The sequence below is a fragment of the Doryrhamphus excisus genome, chromosome 14 (assembly GCF_030265055.1).
Source record: "Doryrhamphus excisus isolate RoL2022-K1 chromosome 14, RoL_Dexc_1.0, whole genome shotgun sequence".
Classification (NCBI taxonomy): Eukaryota; Metazoa; Chordata; class Actinopteri; order Syngnathiformes; family Syngnathidae; genus Doryrhamphus; species Doryrhamphus excisus.
Genome location: NC_080479.1, coordinates 16,015,265 through 16,035,880, shown reverse-complemented (window position 1 = coordinate 16,035,880; position 20,616 = coordinate 16,015,265). Strand labels below are relative to the sequence as shown.

Here is a 20,616-nt window from a genome sequence, read left to right as displayed (position 1 = left end):
TTTATTTTTATTTTTATTTTTATTTTTATTTTTATTTTTATTTTTATTTTTATTTTTATTTTTATTTTTATTTTTATTTTTATATGAACTATATCAGCAAGTTTAAGTATTTGTGATTTTAAAAATAAGTAGTATGTTCTCTGTAGGCGGCATTATGATATTTATTTGATATTTCATATGGATTGATTGACGCCCTATGAACCACGAGGGCATTCGACCCAAAACGAAGCATAAATATTTATTCCACTTATAAGCACGACACTTCAACACCAAAAACACAAACAACTAGGATTAAATCAAGATGATTTGAAAGAATACAGAACAGACAAAAAGCAGTGCAGCCTCTTGCTGCACGGAGCAATCGACGGCTCGCCGCGATGAATCTCTGCAGGACACTTAACTAGGCTTAGATAGATTCCCGCTGCTTGTCTGCTGAGGCAGCCTCAAAGCTTCAATCAATACGAGTGAGTAACACAAGCAGAAGCAATAGAAAGAGATAGCAAGGAAAAAGAGAGTTTGTTCAAATCCTGCAGGGAGATTCAAGCTCGGGTCATCTGCGTTTCATGATCAAACCGTTTAGACTCAGTATTTTTAAGATTGAGGTTCAATTCCGAGGCTGTATGAATAATAGACATATGAAGTCATCAATCAGTTATTGCAGTTGGAATCCATTTTCTCATACGCCGGAGCATCGCCTGATCATTAGCAGTAATAAATGTCTGTCGTCATTATGAAAAGGCGGTACAGTAATCCCTCGTTTATCATGGTTCGTTTGTTCCAGACCCGACAGTGATAAGTGAATTTCTGCCTAGTATGATTCCTTATTTTATAAAGCAGTAATTTTCATAGTTTCATAGCATGTTTACTTCCTTCTAAATACGTTTTTTAATATTATTAGAGCCCTCTAGATATGAAATAACACCCCTATGGTCACATTTACACTCTTGTTACCCGATATAATAGACATAAAATAAGACATATAAGACATAAATGAGATTTGTGTGTGTGTGTATTATTGGAGCATTCAAAACTGCAATAAAAGCCTCTTGCAACCAGGTCTGGTGCTTGTGTGTCCTTGTGAATTTCCGCCTAGTATGATTCCTTATTTTATAAAGCGGTAATTTTCATAGTTAGAGCATGTTTACTTCCTTCTAAATACGTTTTTTTAATATTATTAGAGACCTCTAGATATGAAATAACACCCCTATGGTCACATTTACACTCATGTTACCCAATATAATAGACATAAAATAAGACATATAAGACATAAATGAGATTTGTGTGTGTGTGTATTATTGGAGCATTCAAAACTGCAATAAAAGCCTGTTGCAACCAAGTCTGGTGCTTGTGTGTCCTTGTGAATTTCCGCCTAGTATGATTCCTTATTTTATAAAGCAGTAATTTTCATAGTTTCATAGCATGTTTACTTCCTTCTAAATACGTTTTTTTAATATTATTAGAGACCTCTAGATTTGAAATAACACCCCTATGGTCACATTTACACTCATGTTACCCAATATAATAGACATAAAATAAGACATATAAGACATAAATGAGATTTGTGTGTGTGTGTATTATTGGAGCATTCAAAACTGCAATAAAAGCCTGTTGCAACCAAGTCTGGTGCTTGTGTGTCCTTGTGAATTTCTGCCTAGTATGATTCCTTATTTTATAAAGCGGTAATTTTCATAGTTAAAGCATGTTTACTTCCTTCTAAATGCGGTTTTTAATATTATTAGAGCCCTCTAGATATGAAATAACACCCCTATGGTCACATTTACACTCATGTTACCCAATATAATAGACATAAAATAAGACATATAAGACATAAATGAGATTTGTGTGTGTGTGTATTATTGGAGCATTCAAAACTGCAATAAAAGCCTGTTGCAACCAAGTCTGGTGCTTGTGTGTCCTTGTGAATTTCTGCCTAGTATGAGTCCTTATTTTATAAAGCGGTAATTTTCATAGTTAAAGCATGTTTACTTCCTTCTAAATGCGGTTTTTAATATTATTAGAGCCCTCTAGATATGAAATAACACCCCTATGGTCACATTTACACTCATGTTACCCAATATAATCAACATAAAATAAGACATAAATGAGACTTGTGTGTGTGTGTATGCTGTTCGGGACTAGGGAAAGTGACGTCAGGTGTTCAGAGTTGAGTTTTAGCTTGTTGCAACCAAGTCTGGTGCTTGTGTGTCCTTACTGTAACATTACTGACATCTCATGGCCAGTGTGGAATACTACATATCATTACAACATCTTTGAATGCGTATTTTATTTGTATTTTTGTTCATTCTGTTCCATTGTTATGCTTGAAATTGCTTTTCACACTGTTATAATACCGGGCTGCACGGTGGAGTGGTTAGCGCACAGGCCACGAGTTCGATTCCACCCTTGGCCATCTCTGTGTGGAGTTTGCATGTTCTCCCCGTGCATACGTGGGTTTTCTCCGGGTACTCCGGTTTCCTCCCACATTCCAAAAACATGCTAGGTTAATTAGCGACTCCAAATTGTCCATAGGTATGAATGTGAGTGTGAATGGTTGTTTGTCTATATGTGCCCTGTGATTGGCTGGCCACCAGTCCAGGGTGTACCCCGCCTCTTGCCCGAAGACAGCTGGGATAGGCTCCAGCACCCTTAGTGAGGATAAGCGGTAGAAAATGAATGAATGAATGAGTGTCATAATTAAATGGGTTTAATTCTAAAACCAGTCACAATCACATAATGCTTTGCTCCAGTTCATCCTCCATCTTTATTTCTAATCTAATGCATCCTTCATGAATGACAAAGCGGTGACAGCAGCCCTAAACACAGCTGTGTTTTTGCAGCAGCCTACATTAAGGACAGCCAATAGAACTGCTTAATAGACTATAAGGTGATATCGACCGGCTTTTCTGACAAGGTCAGCAGTGAGAGAGTGTGTAGAGGATGCTCTATTTCTCAGTGCAGCGCTTAAAGATGACAACATGAATATTCACTGAGGTGCTACAGAGAGAAGGCAACTGAGCTGCAAATTTAAAGGTCAAAGCATCACTATTAATATGATATCTGGAATTGGACTACTGATAAATTGTACTATCTGCATGACTTACATGTATTTCAATTCCATGTGGGAGGAAACCGGAGTACCCGGAGAAAACCCACGCATGCACGGGGAGAACATGCAAACTCCACACAGAAATGGCCGAGGGTGGAATTGAACTCGGGTCTCCTAGCTGTGTGGCCTGCGCACTAACCACTTTCTATGCTGCATGTCCTCCAATGAACTGCTTTGCTCAGACACAATGCAGAATTAAAAAACTTCAAAACTCATATTGGTACTTCTTTGTATATTTTTAGATACACCTTTTGGAGTGTTAATTTACTGTGTGATGAGTTTAGTGTTTTTTTTCCGAGCATAAACATGGCTAAATAAACTAATAGACATAGACATGTTGTTTTCTATAATAGACATGTTTTTGGAATGTGGGAGGAAACTGGAGTACCCGGAAAAAACCCACGCATGCACGGGGAGAACATGCAAACTCCACACAGAGATGGCCGAGGGTGGAATTGAACTCGGGTCTTCTAGCTGTGTGGCCTGCGCACTAACCACTTTCTATGCCGCATGTCCTCCAATGAAATGCTTTGCTCAGACACAATGCAGAATTAAAAAACTTCAAAACTCATATTGGTACTTCTTTGTATATTTTTAGGAGTGTTAAGTTACTGTGTGATGAATTTAGTGTTTTTTTTCCAAGCATAAACATGGCTAAATAAACTAATAGACATAGACATGTTGTTTTCTATAATATACATGTTTTCCACACAGAGATGGTCGAGGGTGGAATTGAACTCAGGTCTCCTAGCTGTGAGGTCTGCATGCAAACCACTCGCCCACCGTGCAGCCTAAAAAAACTAATTGTAAAACAAAAAAATGTTGTTTTGTATTAACATTTTTGGTCTTATTATTATTGACTTGATTACTTATGGATTCAAAAATCCAAAAAAATGGATTCAGGTAGCATTTTCGATGAAAAAAAATTTATAATAATATATTTTTTTTTTTCATGCATTATTTCCAGGCTTTCACAGTCCATAATTACAAGTAACACGTTTGTCCCCTGTGCTTTAAGGGAAGCGTACCAACAACTTCATCCATGTGTGTAATTGCCCTCCATTTCTTCATCTGTAATTGATAACTGATAAGGTCATTTTAAGCATGACATCAAATGAACTTAACCTTTAGAATCTGATTAGGACCAAAAGGAGTAGAAAAATGATTGAATATGATGACAGATTGTGTAAAATACTCACAATGGGCTCAGTTATGGCACGACAGAACAAGGACAGGAGGAGCCTAATTAGTTCCCCACACTTGACACTAACAAGAGGGGATCTCTAAGTGGGAGTAGAATAGCTCCGTTTAAAGTTTTTATTTCCTCAACTAGACACTTTATAAAATGTCAGGATTGATCCATCTTATCAAGTCTAAAAGCTGTCATGAGGGGTGAAAATAATTTCTTCCTCATATATAAAGGGTCAGAGGAAAATGATCTGATACATTTGTAGGTTAAATAAAAGGCAAATAAAGTAAAGTAACAAAAATTATTTTGATAAACGTTTCCACAATAAAAGGCGATACTCACAAGTCCAAATCATGGCAGCAACTGAAAAAGAAACCATAAACAATGGCATTATATGAAAAAAAAATTAAAGAATAAAAGCACTTTTTTGTTTCTTTACTTTATTTGCCTTTAACAAATTTTAACAAATTACCTAAAAATGTCATCCAATACTTCTCTAAAATTAAAATTAAAATTAAAATTAAAATTAAAATTAAAATTAAAATTAAAATTAAAATTAAAATTAAAATTAAAATTAAAATTAAAATTAAAATTAAAATTAAAATTAAAATTAAAATTAAAATTAAAATTAAAATTAAAATTAAAATTAAAAAAAAATAAAATTTAAATATTAGGAAAGCAGGAAGTGAACAAATGTAACAGTTACTGATTGTAAAAGTACCAGATGGAGGGGTGGGATTCAATAAGCTTTGCTTCTTCCTACTCCTTTTGGACATGTGGAACTGTGAACTGATTATGGGATGCATTCAATTGTAATCTGATGCATGTTCAAATGAAATTAAACCATTACCATTACCAAATATTGATCGTATGAGATGTCTACTGTATATATTATGTCGATTATATTGAGTAATAGGAGTTTAAAGCTGACTATAGGGGTGTTATTTTATGTCTAGGAAGCTCTAATAGTGTTAAAAACCATATATAGAAGGTTGAAAACAGAAAATTAAAATTAAAATTAAAATTAAAATTAAAATTAAAATTAAAATTAAAATTAAAATTAAAATTAAAATTAAAATTAAAATTAAAATTAAAATTAAAATTAAAATTAAAATTAAAATTAAAATTAAAATTAAAATTAAAAAAAACTATTTTAGGAAAGCAGGAAGTGAACAAATGTAACAGTTGGAGGGGTAGGATTTAATAAGCTTAAACAGATTACTCTGATATTGTAATTTTGTGTATTATTTTAAGGACTATGATGATTATTGGCTCATTTTAAGTACCATTGACTAAGCTATTAACCTTACAGTCTTAAAATGTACACATTAACATATAAAATCATATCCACATCATATTATCCACCAATTATGGGGCCTAACAGAACCATGTTCTGCTCCTAATGAGAAGGATAACCTTGGTCCCCCTTTCCCCAGACACTCTTCTGTGCTCACTGTATACGTAATCGAGGAAAGAAATGGGAATCATGTGAGTATTTTTTTTCGACGTGTCGACTGTGTGTTGATAAAAAAAAAAAGTCCTTTACAGCAGCTAATTAGTATCCTGTTGGGGTTAGAGTCCATTTCTGCAGTTTAAGCAGTCTTAAAATAAGTGAAGTCGGGCTTTTGTCTAAACTGAGTCTTTCCACTCACACTCAAGGACATTAGCATTGATTGTTTTCTGCGCCATTGATTACAGAGTAGAGGAGAAAGTACAATGTGCTGCATTTGCAGCTGGTTGGACTGACTCTCTCGTGTTATTAAAATCATAACATTCATAAAAAAAATTAACATTTTAGCATGCACATAATGCATGAATGGGCTTAAGCATTTACACAATAATTGCTCCTACGTATTCATACAAAAGGGAAATAGATGTGTTGACTACAATAATACAATATCCACATAAAAGATCATTTTTGTAGAAATGTCCTATATACTTCCATTAAAATAACATAAAAATCTCAAGATCAGTCCTGTAATAGTTTTATCTATATGTTAGTTTCAAACTATTCAGTATAAAACAATACTTCCATGAGATATATTTCTATGTTTGAAAAGTTATATTTTAATTTTAATTTAATGCAATATAATTTATTGTATTATTATTATTGTATTTCATAAATATAGTACATAAATAAATGACATATATCTGATTTAATTATGAAATAAATTAATACTTTACATACAAAACAATGTAAAAACAGTAACAAGTAACATATATTAAATCTAATTTATAATAGTTAAGTACATAAATGATATACAATAATATAAAAACATTACAGATATTATGTTGAATAAATATATAAAAATATATATATTATTAAATTAACTTTAATATGTTTGTTTATTTATTACTTACTTAAATAAAATAATGTATGTAGTTTATTTGTTTTTATTTATGAAATATACATACATTGTGTAGAATAATACAAAAACATGAATAACATACTATATTACATCAATGTTAATTTAATATAAAGTTAAAGTTTATAATTATTTCATAATACATATTATATACATATAATATACGTATAGATATTAATATACATTAAAGCTACTTTAACATAAATAAATAAATAAATAAATAAATGATATGCAATATCACGTAAAAAAATATTTGTATACATATAAAATAAATATATATAAATATATACAAAAAATATGTATATATTGTATATTTTTTATATTTTTATATATATTATAGATAGTTTTTGTATATATTTGTATATATTTCTTATATATTTTTTGCATAGTATTAAATTAAATAAATTGCATAATTATTTTATTGGCATATTATTATTAATAGGTATTATTTAGGTATTTATTTATATATTTTATAATTTCATGTATGTTATTTGCGAAAATACTCAAATGTGAAAGATTTTAATAAAGTAACTACATTTCCCACCATTCCATGCGCGCCGACCAATCCAATCCCCGCCGCTTCTTGTGGTTTGGCTGCATTAACACCGTGACTGCCACTGCATGGCCGTGAGTAGGAAGTGCACCGCACCAAGGCAAAGCAGGCTGCTTATTCAGGGGAGCAGCGGCCACAGAGGTGGGAACCAAGACTATGGACTAGACCATTATGTAGACACTAACAAGCTGTCCTCTTTCATCATGTTTCCGGGAGTTTTCTATGCACTGCTGGCTGGTTTCTTGGCCGCCGTGGCGTCGTCGTCGGCTAAGCTGTCCCTGGGAACCGACTACCTGAAAGGAGTGTGCGAGACGGGGCTTCGGACGTGGGGCGAACAGCGGAAATTTCGACAAGCTGACGAAACTACCGCCTGTGACCGGGTGGGTGAGGCATGGCGGCACCGGGTGGAAGTAAAGATAAGGCTAAATAGCATCTCCTGACGACGGAGGCTGCGGATGTGTGCAATGTTGTAATGGGTGACATTGCAGCTGTGTGTTATCGCGTTGTTTGGCATCAAAACGTTGTTTCCTCACGAGGGTTGGGTCACGCTTCCTGTTTGACCTTCACGCGCGTCTTCTTCGTCACGGTTATTTTCAGACAATTGCTTGATTCATTATTCAGATAGAAAACGTTATTGATAGCGAAATTAGAGTATTTTCTTCATTTAAGACCTAATTATTGCGGTAAAATGTTTATATATATAGAATACAAGAGGTACTGTATCAATATTAATGACAAGTATAAACGCATTGAACGTGATATAGGCTTGGATGCTAACACTCACTCGTCACTGGATAGTTTGTACATTAAAATAGGAGTTTTCGCTGTTAATATTTGGATTTTTTTTTACATAAAATTACATTTTTTTCCATTTCTGTTGTTGTTGTGTTTTTTTATTAACCCTTAGATGCATAAGTGGGTCAAAAAAAGGTTGTTTTCTTGAAATATCTTTGTATTTCATATTCCAGGTATTCCTCAAAAAACATGTTTTTGATATCATGCCATTCAAATTTTTACCTTTTATACATTTTAAGAAATTTTTGTGTTTGTGTTACTACCCCAACCTTCCATAAGTGGGTCAAAAATGATCCGGTCAGGTTGTTTTCTTGAAATATCTTTGTAATGAAACATTGTTATCATTTCATATTCTAGGTATTCCTCAAAAATCATGTTTTTGATATCATACCATTTTCACTTTTAACTTAAATTTTATACATTTTAAGAATTTTTTGTTTTTGTGTTACTACCCCAACCTTCCATAAGTGGGTCAAAAATGACCCGGTCAGGTTGTTTTCTTGAAATATCTTTGTAATTAAATTTTTTTTATCATTTCATATTCCAGGTTTTCCCCAAAAAACATGTTTTTGATATCATACCATTCACATTTTTAACTTAAATTTTATACATTTTAAGAATTTTTTGTTTTTGTGTTACTACCCCAACCTTCCATAAGTGGGTCAAAAATGATCCGGTCAGGTTGTTTTCTTGAAATATCTTTGTAATTAAACATTTTTATCATTTCATATTCCAGGTATTCCTCAAAAATCATGTTTTTGATATCATGCCATTCACATTTTTAATGTAAATTTTATACATTTTAAGATTTTTTTGTTTTTGTGTTACTACCCCAACCTTCCATAAGTGGGTCAAAAATGACCTGCATGCATTTTCTATGGAATCCAATAGGAACCTTTGATTCTTATCAACTCCTAAATATAATACTAAATATCATACAAGTGATTATTCCTAAGCAAAATAGCAAAATTGGCATAAAAATGCATTGATTCTAGTATGGGTCATTTTTGCCCCACTTATGGAAGAGTGTAGGGTTCTTCTTGAACCTCTTGGAACAAATGAATAATGCAACCCGAGGTTCCCGCTGTATGAATCCATATCTGAACTGATTATAATGATGTAATATTTCCAGCTCCATATCCCGCTGAGGTTGCTGTGTGGTGGGCTGCTTTTCACCTGCAATGCTGTGATGTGGACCTTCCTTGCCAAAGCACTCAGGTACTCCTCTTCTTCCACCCGGACCACTGTGACCACCACTGCCTCCAACTTCGTATCTTCCGTGAGTCGCAGTCTAATATAATTTATACATAATTAATTTTTTAATTAAATGCTAGATTCTGGATGAAAGTACAATTGGTTTTGATTTTTTTTTTTTTCTGTGAAGGCTTTCCTAGGCCAGCTGATTTTCGGTGAGGCCCAGATAACACTGTGGTGGGTCGGGATCTCCCTGACCTTCTCTGGGCTGCTGGTACTGCAGAGGGTCTCTCCGCAGGATCGACAACAGAACGTGATCAAGGATGAATGATAGCGTATGTCTTGTTAGCCTAGACTAGCGATTTCTCTGTTTATTTTCATAAACAGTCATTCAGACTTTCCATCACACCAAAGAAAAAAACAACAATTCTTAATGTTGTTCCGAGATCCATTAATCTTAAAAAAATACTCTTCCAAAAAAAAAAAAAAAAAATTACAAAGATGGAAAAAAAAGCTAATTTAAGGAGAAAAAATATATATTGATATTGGGTCGATATCAGCAAAAAAAAAAAAAAAACTAAAATCTCTGATATTACAGCAGTCGATTTCAGACTCCGCCTCTAGACGAATGGAGCACACATAAATCACAACAACAGTGTGTCCAAACATGTTAAGCAAGGACTGGGGAGAGCGACGTCATCGCAGCACAACTTTAATACAGGGATGACAGGAAGTCATGATATGCTATAACATTTAAGATGACCCCGCCCCCTGTCGTGTTTAAACGCTTCACTGAGCACCTTGAACCGCACTACATTATAAATAAAACTAATAAAATAAAACCCACTTGCATAAAGAAATTAATTATTGCTGATTATTGTTTGATTAATTGACCAAGAAAATAATTGTTTATTGCAGCTCTACTTTTAAGTACTTCATTTAAGAAGCAGATAGTATTTTTCTCTTGTTATATAGATATTAAGGAGCACTGGATAGTTCATGTTAGCGTAGCATAGTTTGATTTTGTTGTTGTTTGTTGCCATTAAGCACGGAAAGCTAACACTAATCAATTAACCCGAAAGGTTGTGGGAAAGTGCAACCTGTCAATATGAAATAATGATATTACAATTTTTTTTAGACATATATCTAAATTGTGATCTCCTTAAGTCACTTGATTACATTTATTAGCATTTAATTATTTTTTTTTTTTTTACAAAGAAAATGTTTACTGTGTTGTGATTTGAGTTGCAGGATTAGCCAAACCGCACTAAAAACCGCATTTTATTTATTATTGATTTAGGAAAAAAAATGTTATTTATTGTTTATTGACTTAAAATACATACACTATTGATCAGAAGTTTTAGAACACTACAGTTTTTCAAGTCAAATTATCTATTATTATTATTATAATTATCTGTTATTATTATCTGTTTCAGGGACCACATATTGGGGTCAATATGAAATAATGACAAAAAATTTTTTTTAGACATACGTATATCGACATTGTGATCTTCCTTAAGCCACTTGATTACATTTATTAGCATTTTTTTTTTTTTTACAAAGAAAATGTTTACTGTGTTGTGATTTGAGTTGCAGGATTAGCCAAACCGCACTAAAAAACGCAATTTATTTATTATTGATTTCTGAAAAAAATGGTTATTTATTGTTAATTGTCTTAATACATACACTATTGGTCTGTTTCAGGGACCACATATTGGGGTCAATATGAAATAATGACATTACAATTTTTTTTTAGACATATATCTACATTGTGATCTCCTTAAGTCACTTGATTACATTTATTAGCATAATTTTTTTTGTTATTTATTGTTACTTGACTTAAAATACATACACTATTGATCAGAAGTTTTAGAACACTACAGTTTTTCAAGTCAAATTATACAAAAAAAGTCTGTTCCAGGGACCACATATGAAAAAAATTTGGGGGGAAATAATTTTTTAGGCATATATCGACATTGTGATCTCCTTAAGCCACTTGATTACATTTATTAGCATTTTTTTTTTTTTTTTACAAAGAAAATGTTTACTGTGTTGTGATTTGAGTTGCAGGATTAGCCAAACCGCACTAAAAAACCTCATTTTTCAAATAAAAAAAAAAAAAAACACCACGTCGCCAACGTAACTTTATTTCTCTCTCGTTTCAACAAATACGATATAAAAGCAAATCCTACATCAAGTACTAAAATATATTCAGGACAAAGTGAACTGAACAAAGGAGACAGCTGGTGTTATTCCTGTAAAACTGCATTGCAGACTGCATACCCATCATGAAAAAATACAAGGTATTGCATTTTTTTTTAAACAGTTACTTTGCCGCCTCCTTTATTTAGAAAGCACTCAAAATTGGCAACATGCAAGTTCAAATAAAAACGTTCTTTCTTTTTTTTTTTTTTTTAAAGTTACAATGATCATCATTTAAAAAAACGGCCTGTGTGAGATTTTTTTTTCACTCAGTCAAATCACACAGAAACATCGTTTCAGTCGGAACTCTTCAACAATTCATGCTGTAAGGCTTCGGATTCCAGCGTACGAACGAACACGTGTTCGCATACTGACATCGTTTTAGTGATTTCATGACACTATCTGAGCCGTGTAATAGGATTTTAGGACCACAACGAGCTTTGCTGTTTGAATGGTGGGAATAAGGTCTGGGATAAAGATGTATTTATTTACACCAGGGGTGTCCAAACGTTCCTTTTCCTAATATTATCACTTTATTTTCACATTATTTCCATATTATAACTTTTTCACCAGGCTGCACAGTGGACGAGTGGTTAGCGCGCAGACCTCACAGCTAGGAGACCCGAGTTCAATTCCACTCTTGGTGGAGTTTGCATGTTCTCCCCGTGCATGCATGTTTTTTTTCCGGGTACTCCGGTTTCCTCCCACATTCCAAAAACATGCTAGGTTAATTAGCGACTCCAAATTGTCCAAATTGTTATGAATGTGAGTGTGAATGGTTGTTTGTCTATATGTGCCCTGTGATTGGCTGGCGACCAGTTCCAGGGTGTACCCCGCCTCTCGCCCGAAGACAGCTGGGATAGGCTCCAGCAACCCCCGCGACCATCGTGAGAATAAGTAAATCTCAGTAAAAAGGATAGGTAAATCTTGCCTACAGACACGCCCATATAAGGAAGCCGGCTCCTCTGTGACATCACAAAGGAACAGTTTTACCACGCCTTTTGAAACAGAGCGTTTTTGATCCATCCCAAACTTTTTTCAGGGCTCACTTTCAAATGCGTAACCCTCATTATCTGAAACTTTGTGATCGTTTAATTCGAGAATACAACATTCTAACGACATTTATGGGTCAGAAAAGTAGAAAAAGCATAATAGGTCCCCTTTTAATATTAACTTTATTCTACTAAAATGACTATTCTTGTATAATTACAACCGTTTCTCATTACATTACAGCTTTTTTCTCTGAATATTTTTACTTTATTATGGTAAATTTCTTGTTAAATTATATTTTTTTAATGCGCAAACAGGCTGCAAATGGCCCCCAGGCTGCACTATGGACACCCCTGATTTAAAGTAGCCTTCTAATTAATAAAACGATGGACAAACAAACAGCTGATACTTGAAGGGCTCGGCTCTGTTCAGTGATCAATACATTAAAACCGCATGGGACTGTACATTGTGGTAATATTCCGAATATTCTGAATACTGAGTGAATCATGATGATCTCCGGTAGAAATAACGCATCACTCTTTTCATATCCATCAATAACAACTTTTTTTTTTCTCTCTCACAATGGCACCATCATTGCATCACAACCGGCGCTGTTAATTCTCCCAAAATACAGCATTTTTTTTTTTTTTAATCTGAAGTTATTATATTTCCTCAAATGGTTGCTTCTAAATACACTAAGTGCACTTAAGTGGTTTTGCCCCCATTCCATTCTACTTCCGCTTCTCTCCGAGGTCGGGTCGGATAACTACTTTATGTTGGCTGATATTCTTACATAAAGCAAATATGGTATCTGAATTGTATTATTTCACATAATATGCACTTGATCCCGAAGTCCAATAATGTAAAAGTTTTTTTTGATGCCGCAGGAAGACACGAATAATAGAAGATGTGCACAAACAGTATAAATTTAGTTGGAGTTTGGTCAGTTTGCAAAGCTTTTGTGACACCCTACCTTGCTCATGGGATGCAGCAGCAACAGGCATGAATGAAGCACATTGAAAAAATGTGCCAACTGGATTTTTTTTGACGGTATTTGAAATATCCACGACTGGTAACAGAGGGACTGTTCTGACTGATGCCGCTACGAACGTCACACGATGTACTGGTATACGTCTGCCTTGCCGTGATCAGGTGTTGCAAAGGGGTTCAGCCACGCCACGGAGAACGGGTGACCGAATACCACCTTCATGTTCATCCATTTGGACTTTTTGATCCATCGTCTTTCCTCCTTTTTCAGCTGCTCGATGCCCTTTTAGGTCAGAGGATGACAGAGTTAGATTATCAGAGTGCACAGGGAAACCATGTTTAAGGCAGTACATGGTATACATATACAAATATAATATTTTACAGCATCCAAAACCTGTTTGCAACCTTGTAAATATAGTTATGGTAATGGTTTTATTTCATTTGAACATGCATCAGATTACAATTGAATGCATCACATAATCAGTTCACAGTTCCACATGTCCAAAAGGAGTAGGAAGAAGCAAAGCTTATTAAATCCTACCCCTCCATCTGGTACTTTTACAATCAGTAACTGTTACATTTGTTCACTTCCTGCTTTCATAATATTTCAATTTTCTTATTTTAATTTTTTGGTTTTAATTTTTATCCTAACATATTTTAATTTTAATTTTAATTTTAATTCCTCTCTTCTAGAGAAGTATTGGATGACATTTTTAGGTAATTTGTTAAAATTTGTTAAAGGCAAATAAAGTAAAGAAACAAAAAAATGCTTTTATTCTTTAATTTTTTTTCATATAATGCCATTGTTTTTGGTTTCTTTTTCAGTTGCTGCCATGAATTGGACTTGTGAGCATGGCGCTAATTTTAATTTTAATTGGGCTAAATTTTAATTTAAGTTTCTAATTTTAATTTAAGTTTCTAATTTTAATTTTAAAAGGGCTAAATTTTAATTTAAGTTTCTCATTTTAATTTACGTTTGTAATTTTAATTTAAGTTATTAATTTTAATTTTATCATTTCGGCTAGGAGACCCGAGTTCAATTCCACCCTCGGCCATCTCTGTGTGGACTTTGCATGTTCTTCCGTTCCGTTCCCGTTCCCGTGGGTTTTCTCCGGGTACTCCGGTTTCCTTCCACATTCCAAAAACATGCTAGGTTAATTAGCGACTCCAAATTGAATGTGAGTGTGAATGGTTGTTTGTTTATATGTGCCCTGTGATTGGCTGGCCAATAATGCACAGAGTTAACCATCTCCTTACTCCTACTTACCGTCTCATCGGTGCAGATGGAGTGGACCTGTGTCCCAAACATGACAGCTGTGAAGATTAAGAACAGAAGACCCTCGAAGCACAGGAGGATGAGGAGGATGACAGTTGCTGGTGCAGAGAAGGTGCTGCATTCTAATGAAGGATGTGAGAGATCAGTATTGCCATGTGTACTAAAACGTACATAAAATGCTACTTAAATTTCAAATCTGTAGGAATAAAGCAACAAATAAAAGATGTTACTCACTTGACCAATCTTCTTCGAAGCAGAACACAAAATGGAACGCCACCATGGCCAATGCATGGAAGGATATTAACGCAATGTACATCTAAGAATAACAAAAAAAGGCACAAATTTTAAGAAAATATTTTTTTGGTACATATTGCTAATTCCAAACTATAAGACGCTACTTTTCACATGATTTGATTGCGGCGGCTTAAACAAGGATACGGCTAATTTATGGCTAAAAGACCTACAGTTCCCATGATGCTTAGAGGGGAGATGCAGGAAGTAGTGAAGTGGGCACTAATATCACATTTCGCAGTCATATTCAGTAATTGTGTTTTCATCTGTCTTAATCTGTCTTTCATCGTCTCACGTCTCACTCACCGGAGCTAGCAAATGAGCTAGCTGGGAACACAGAGTACAGGTAGGATGGCAAGGTTTATATTGTGTTTTCATCTGACAAATCTTAAGTAAGTTTGATCAAGAGTAGAATTACTCCGGCAGCTTCGATGTGTCTCACGTCTCACTCACCGACGCTAGCAAATGAGCTAGCTAGGAACACCGAGTACAGGTAGGATGGCAAGGTTTATATTGTGTTTTCATCTGACAAATCTTAAGTAAGTTTGATCAGGAGTAGAATTACTCCGGCAGCTTCGATGTGTCTCACGTCTCACTCACCGGAGCTAGCTGGTAAAACCGAGTACAGGTAGGATGGCAAGGTTTATATTGTGTTTTCATCTGACAAATCTTAAGTAAGTTTGATCAAGAGTAGAATTACTCCGGCAGCTTCGATGTGTCTCACGTCTCACTCACCGGAGCTAGCAAGTGAGCTAGCTGGGAACACAGAGTGCAGGTAGGATGGCAAGGTTTATATTGTGTGTTTCTGTGTAAATATCCCATGTTAAAACAGACACCTGTGGCTTGTATTTTCTGTGTGGGTGTGGTCCACATTATACAGTATGCCGCACTTTGATTATCAGACGCAGGTATTCACGTTGTAACATGGGATAATGGGACAATGTAAACCTTGCAATCCTACCTGCACTCTGCGTTCCCAGTGTCCCAAAAATGTGTTTTTTCATCAGAGTCCAAGCAGAAACTCCAATAATTCTACACTTGATCAAACTTACTTAATATTTGTCAGATCGCTGCACAACACTGCAATACGTGATATTATTATTATATCCACTTCACTACAAGAATCTACACTCTAAGCATCATGGGAACTGTTGTTCTTTTAGCCATAAATTAGCCACATTATTGTTTTAAGTCACAGAGTTCAAAGCGCATGAAAAACTAAGCATCAGAATTTATGCTAAATTCAATATCCTTCCCACTTAATAACATTTTCATCTAAAGAGATGCAGATTTTGCTGACTCACCGTAAAGAGCACAAAATATTTCTGATTGTTTTCCCCGACACAGTTGTTGACCCAAGGACAGTGGTGGTCCATCTTTTTGATGCAACGTTTGCACACACTGCAGAGGCCATTTAAAGAAAACAAACAAAAAAAAAACAATAAATCATCAGCTCTTACGGTCTGTAAAATAGATTTGTGCAGTCATGATGACCGAATCAATCTATATAATGACTGTGCCCGTATGTATGTTTGTATGTATGCGTTATGCACAAATAAATACCATCACAAATACATAAATGACACTGGTATTGAAAATTGAAACATTTTCAGCATCTTTCTCTGCTACCCAGGTCCTTTCAGACTGACTATGACTGTGTGTGCGTACAAACATGTCTCTGTCACTGTCCAATTCAATTATTCTGCAGTTATTTTGTACTATTCATGCCTGAGCTTGTCAGAGGAGCCACAGAGGTAATTCATTACCAAGCTAGAAAAGTCTACAGGGAAATGTGATGCAGTTTCTGTAAAAATAAAACAAGGTGAAAAGGCACACCGGGGAGAATGGTAGAGCTGGGGAGACTTTTAACAAGGAAAGGGGTCACCAGAGAGAGAGAGAGTAAGCATCATGCTTCCACCACCCCTTAGGATCTGTAATATACTTTGTCATGTAAACATGTGTACTAGACTGTGTACCTGCAGTGGTGAGCCCTGTCAGGCTTTATGCTGCAACATTTAGGACACTTATAGACCACTTGTCCTGGTTTGAGCTGGAGGCTTTCAATGAATTCTTTGGTTGCGTTTCCTTTTGGCACGGCTCCCTGGTGAGACAGATGACTTGATAAGGCGCACAGGAATATTGTACAATATATGATTTAAGATCTTTTGTTACAGCTTCAGGTGAGTGAATGATGAATGGGTGTAACTGTATGGGGGTAACTGGTTCATTCATTCATTCATTTTCTACTGCTTTTTCCTCACGAGGGTCGCGTTAGGTGCTGGAGCCTATCCCAGCTGTCTTCGGGCGAGAGTCGGGGTACACCCTGGACTGGTGGCCAGCCAATCACAGGGCACATATAGACAAACAACCATTCACACTCACATTCATACCTATGGACAATTTGGAGTCGCTAATTAACCTAGCATGTTTTTTTGGGGGAAAGTGGGAGGAAACCGGAGTACCCGGAGAAAACCCACGCATGCACGGGGAGAACATGCAAACTCCACACAGAGATGGCCGAGGGGGGAATTGAACCCTGGTCTCCTAGCTGTGAGGTCTGCACGCTATCCACTAGACCGCCGTGCCGCCCCATATTCATTCATTCATTTTCTACCGCTATTTCCTCACAAGGGTCGCGGTAGGTGCTGGAGCCTATCCCAGCTGTCTTTGGGCGAGAGGCGGGGTACACCCTGGACTGGTCGCCAGCCAATCACAGGGCACATATAGACAAACAACCATTCACACTCACATTCATACCTATGGACAATTTGGAGTCGCTAATTAACCTAGCATGTTTTTTTGGGGAATGTGGGAGGTCTCCTAGCTGTGTGGCCTGCGCGCTAACCCCTTTCTATGCCGCATGTCCTCCAATGAACTGCTTTGCTCAGACACAATGCAGAATGGGAAACTTCAAAACTCATATTGGTACTTCTTTGTATATTTTTAGGTACATCTATGCCCTGTGATTGGCTGGCTCCCGTTCAAGATCAGCTCGGATTGGCTCCGGATCACTCGTCATGGTAACAAGGACAAGTAGTATAAAACAAAATTAATGTATAGCCTACTGCGTCATAGAATAGAATCCAGTCAAAATGTGAAATATCACTACAGTAATCCCTCGCGATTCATCGGTGCGACTGATTAATCCAATTAATCTATGATGGATTATCACAAAATAGAGAACATGGGGAGAACATGCAAACTCCACACAGAGATGGCCGAGGGTGGAATTGAACCCTGGTCTCCTAGCTGTGAGGTCTGCGCACTATCCACTCGACCGCCGTGCCGTCCCTTAACAAGCATATGTCATATTTTATATATATGATCACTGTATTGTGGCTGCCTGGCCTATTATGATTTTTTGTTGCTAGGTTAATTAGCAACTCCAAATTGTCTATAGGTGTGAATGTGAGTGTGAATGGTTGTTTGTCTATATGTGCCCTGTCATTGGCTGGCGACCAGTCCAGGGTGTACCCCGCCTCTCGCCCAAAGACAGCTGGGATAGGCTGCAGCACCCCCCGTGACCCTCGTGAGGAAAAGCGGTAGAAAATGAGTGAATGAATTAATGGTTCGGGTTGACTTCAATAATTTGACAGGTTGTATTCCATTACATCTCAGATTATTTTTGTTTAGATTTAGTTTTATTTAATTGTATTATGTTTGAAGTTTGAAATGTAATTTTTTTGGACCCCAGGAAGAATAGTCTTCACTCAGTGAGGACTAATGGGGATCTGTAATAAAAGTCTACTGGCCCTGCCTCCACCCACTGAGAGGTGCTGAAATCAACGCAGAGTGAACCCATCTCTAATCACCATTCATTGCTACATAAACTGTCTACCATTAAATAAGGTGAACAAGGTGCCGCTGAACATGGGCTGGCGACCAGTCCAGGGTGTACCCCGCCTCTCGCTCGAAAACAGCTGGAATAGGCTCCAGCACCCAGCACCCATAACTATATAACTACACTGTGATCATCAGCGTCACCCACTAACCGGGTCAGTGCACATGGCCCTGGCATGCGAGGCGAGGGCGAGGAAGGCCAAGCTGTTGAAGAGCACACCGTTGAAGAGGCTGTAGGCCAGGCTCTTGGCGGGCCACAGCATCACAAACACCACGACAAACTCCGCGTAGAAGACCAGCAGCCAGGTGATGACGGCGCACACAATGCCGCAGCCGTCACGGATGAACCACATGGCGTTTGAGCTGCCACGAGGCGGCGGAGGGGCGCAGTGTTCCGGCTTCAGGTAGCCAGCCTGACGCTCAATGTCCCTGCTGCGGTGAGACGGGCTCTTCATTCTACAGCAGCCGTGGCTTTAACCGCATACTGGGAGACGTCGATGGGGTAGAAGAAGAAAAGAGAGTAATGACCAATATCTGACATACTGCAATAAAAACACACTTTGTAGTAGCTGATGTTAGACAAAGGCATACATACATGCAAAACTATACCCACAGCTACAACCCGCAAGGCATGCTGGGTTTTATTAAACATCAGACATTTGAGAAATTTTCAAGTACAGTTTCGTACACGTAAAACTGAGGTTTCTTCAGTTGTGTTATTTTTAAGACAATACAGTACAAGCCTGTAACGTTTGCAGTTTTTGTAACGTTTTGCTTTTCAATGCCCATGTTGAACACGTGATTTGTACATTAACAGTTGTGGGTACACTGCTAAAGGGGTATAGGGATCCCCATATTGTTTTTTTTTTATGTTTTAAAAAAATAAACAGGAAGTAGGAAGTACTGGATGTCCCGGAAGTAATGGCACCTATGTTAATACATAATTTCCCAAATAATTATTGCGTTGGTCTTACCTCATTCTCTCTCTTGTGGTTGTGGGGAAAATTGTATTCAGTTGTTTCAAAAGTTCAGGAAGTTAAAACAACTCAAACCGAGAGAGCGTCTTCCACAGTTCAGTCCGTTTTCGTTGTCCAAGCTAACGTCATCCGTGTGAGGAATGCGATTCCCCGGGGTTTCGCTGACACTTTCACTGCCGCAGCGGTTTCAGTGTGATGTTAACTGACATGATTATAAGTTAAATAAAGCCTTTCAGCTCGCTGTTATCTAGCTACCTCGGTAGAGGTACTTGCTTTTCTTTCAGGTAAGGAAACCTCCGCAGATCACTGTATGATAAAAACAGGGCCAACCAGGAAGTACGTGATACAGATGCAGCACATAAGACTATTGTGCCCTCAACTTTAGCTCTCAGGTGCCACATTCGCTCACAAATACTATAAGGAAAGATATAAAAAGTAAAATACTAGGCAATACATATTTAACAAGCCACTTAATTTAATTGCTGTAATTTTCAGAAAATACCGACATTTACTTCGCTCGTATTTTATACCTGGAATACAAATTTCTGGGTATAAGTACGCTACACCATGATACTGCAAATTATGGAGTCGATCCGAAACCATGTAAATATAGGCGAGTTACAATGTTACAATATCAACAAAACAACATAATTGTTCACTGATTCCCTTTTATTACATATAGTTGTTTGAAAAAAAAAGTAAACCAAAAACTTCCTACTACCTTTGGTATCAATACAATTGATATTCGATCGATCGGCCCACGCCTACTATTTCGTAAAGATGGATTATATTCATCATTTTGGAATTAATTTCACATTTATATGAAAATAAACATGTTATACTTCACTTT

The 20,616-nt window shown here is 36.4% G+C and overlaps 2 protein-coding genes across 3 annotated transcripts; one reads left to right on the top strand and one right to left on the bottom strand.

Annotated features, from left to right (window-relative positions):
- Positions 1 to 7,270: 7,270 nt before the first annotated feature.
- On the top strand, positions 7,271 to 14,887 carry LOC131101491 (transmembrane protein 42). Of its 2 annotated transcripts, XM_058046704.1 has the most exons (4): positions 7,271 to 7,594; positions 9,142 to 9,288; positions 9,394 to 9,538; positions 14,666 to 14,887. In XM_058046704.1, exons 1-3 carry the CDS (start codon positions 7,283 to 7,285, stop codon positions 9,532 to 9,534), a joined length of 600 nt encoding a protein of 199 aa, XP_057902687.1. In that variant the 5' UTR covers positions 7,271 to 7,282; the 3' UTR covers positions 9,535 to 9,538; positions 14,666 to 14,887. The 2 variants fall into 2 exon arrangements, with proteins under 2 accessions (XP_057902687.1, XP_057902686.1); XM_058046703.1 differs by lacking the exon at positions 14,666 to 14,887 and having other exon boundaries at positions 9,394 to 14,419.
- zdhhc3b (zinc finger DHHC-type palmitoyltransferase 3b) lies at positions 9,900 to 20,441 on the bottom strand. The gene is made up of 7 exons (XM_058046701.1): positions 19,764 to 20,441; positions 18,942 to 19,273; positions 16,926 to 17,050; positions 16,254 to 16,350; positions 14,893 to 14,974; positions 14,650 to 14,780; positions 9,900 to 13,665 (listed from the first exon to the last, which is right to left on the bottom strand). The coding sequence occupies exons 2-7, from the start codon at positions 19,242 to 19,244 to the stop codon at positions 13,507 to 13,509; spliced, it is 897 nt and encodes a 298-aa protein (XP_057902684.1). The 5' UTR covers positions 19,245 to 19,273; positions 19,764 to 20,441; the 3' UTR covers positions 9,900 to 13,506.
- Between the last annotated feature and the right edge of the window lie 175 nt (positions 20,442 to 20,616).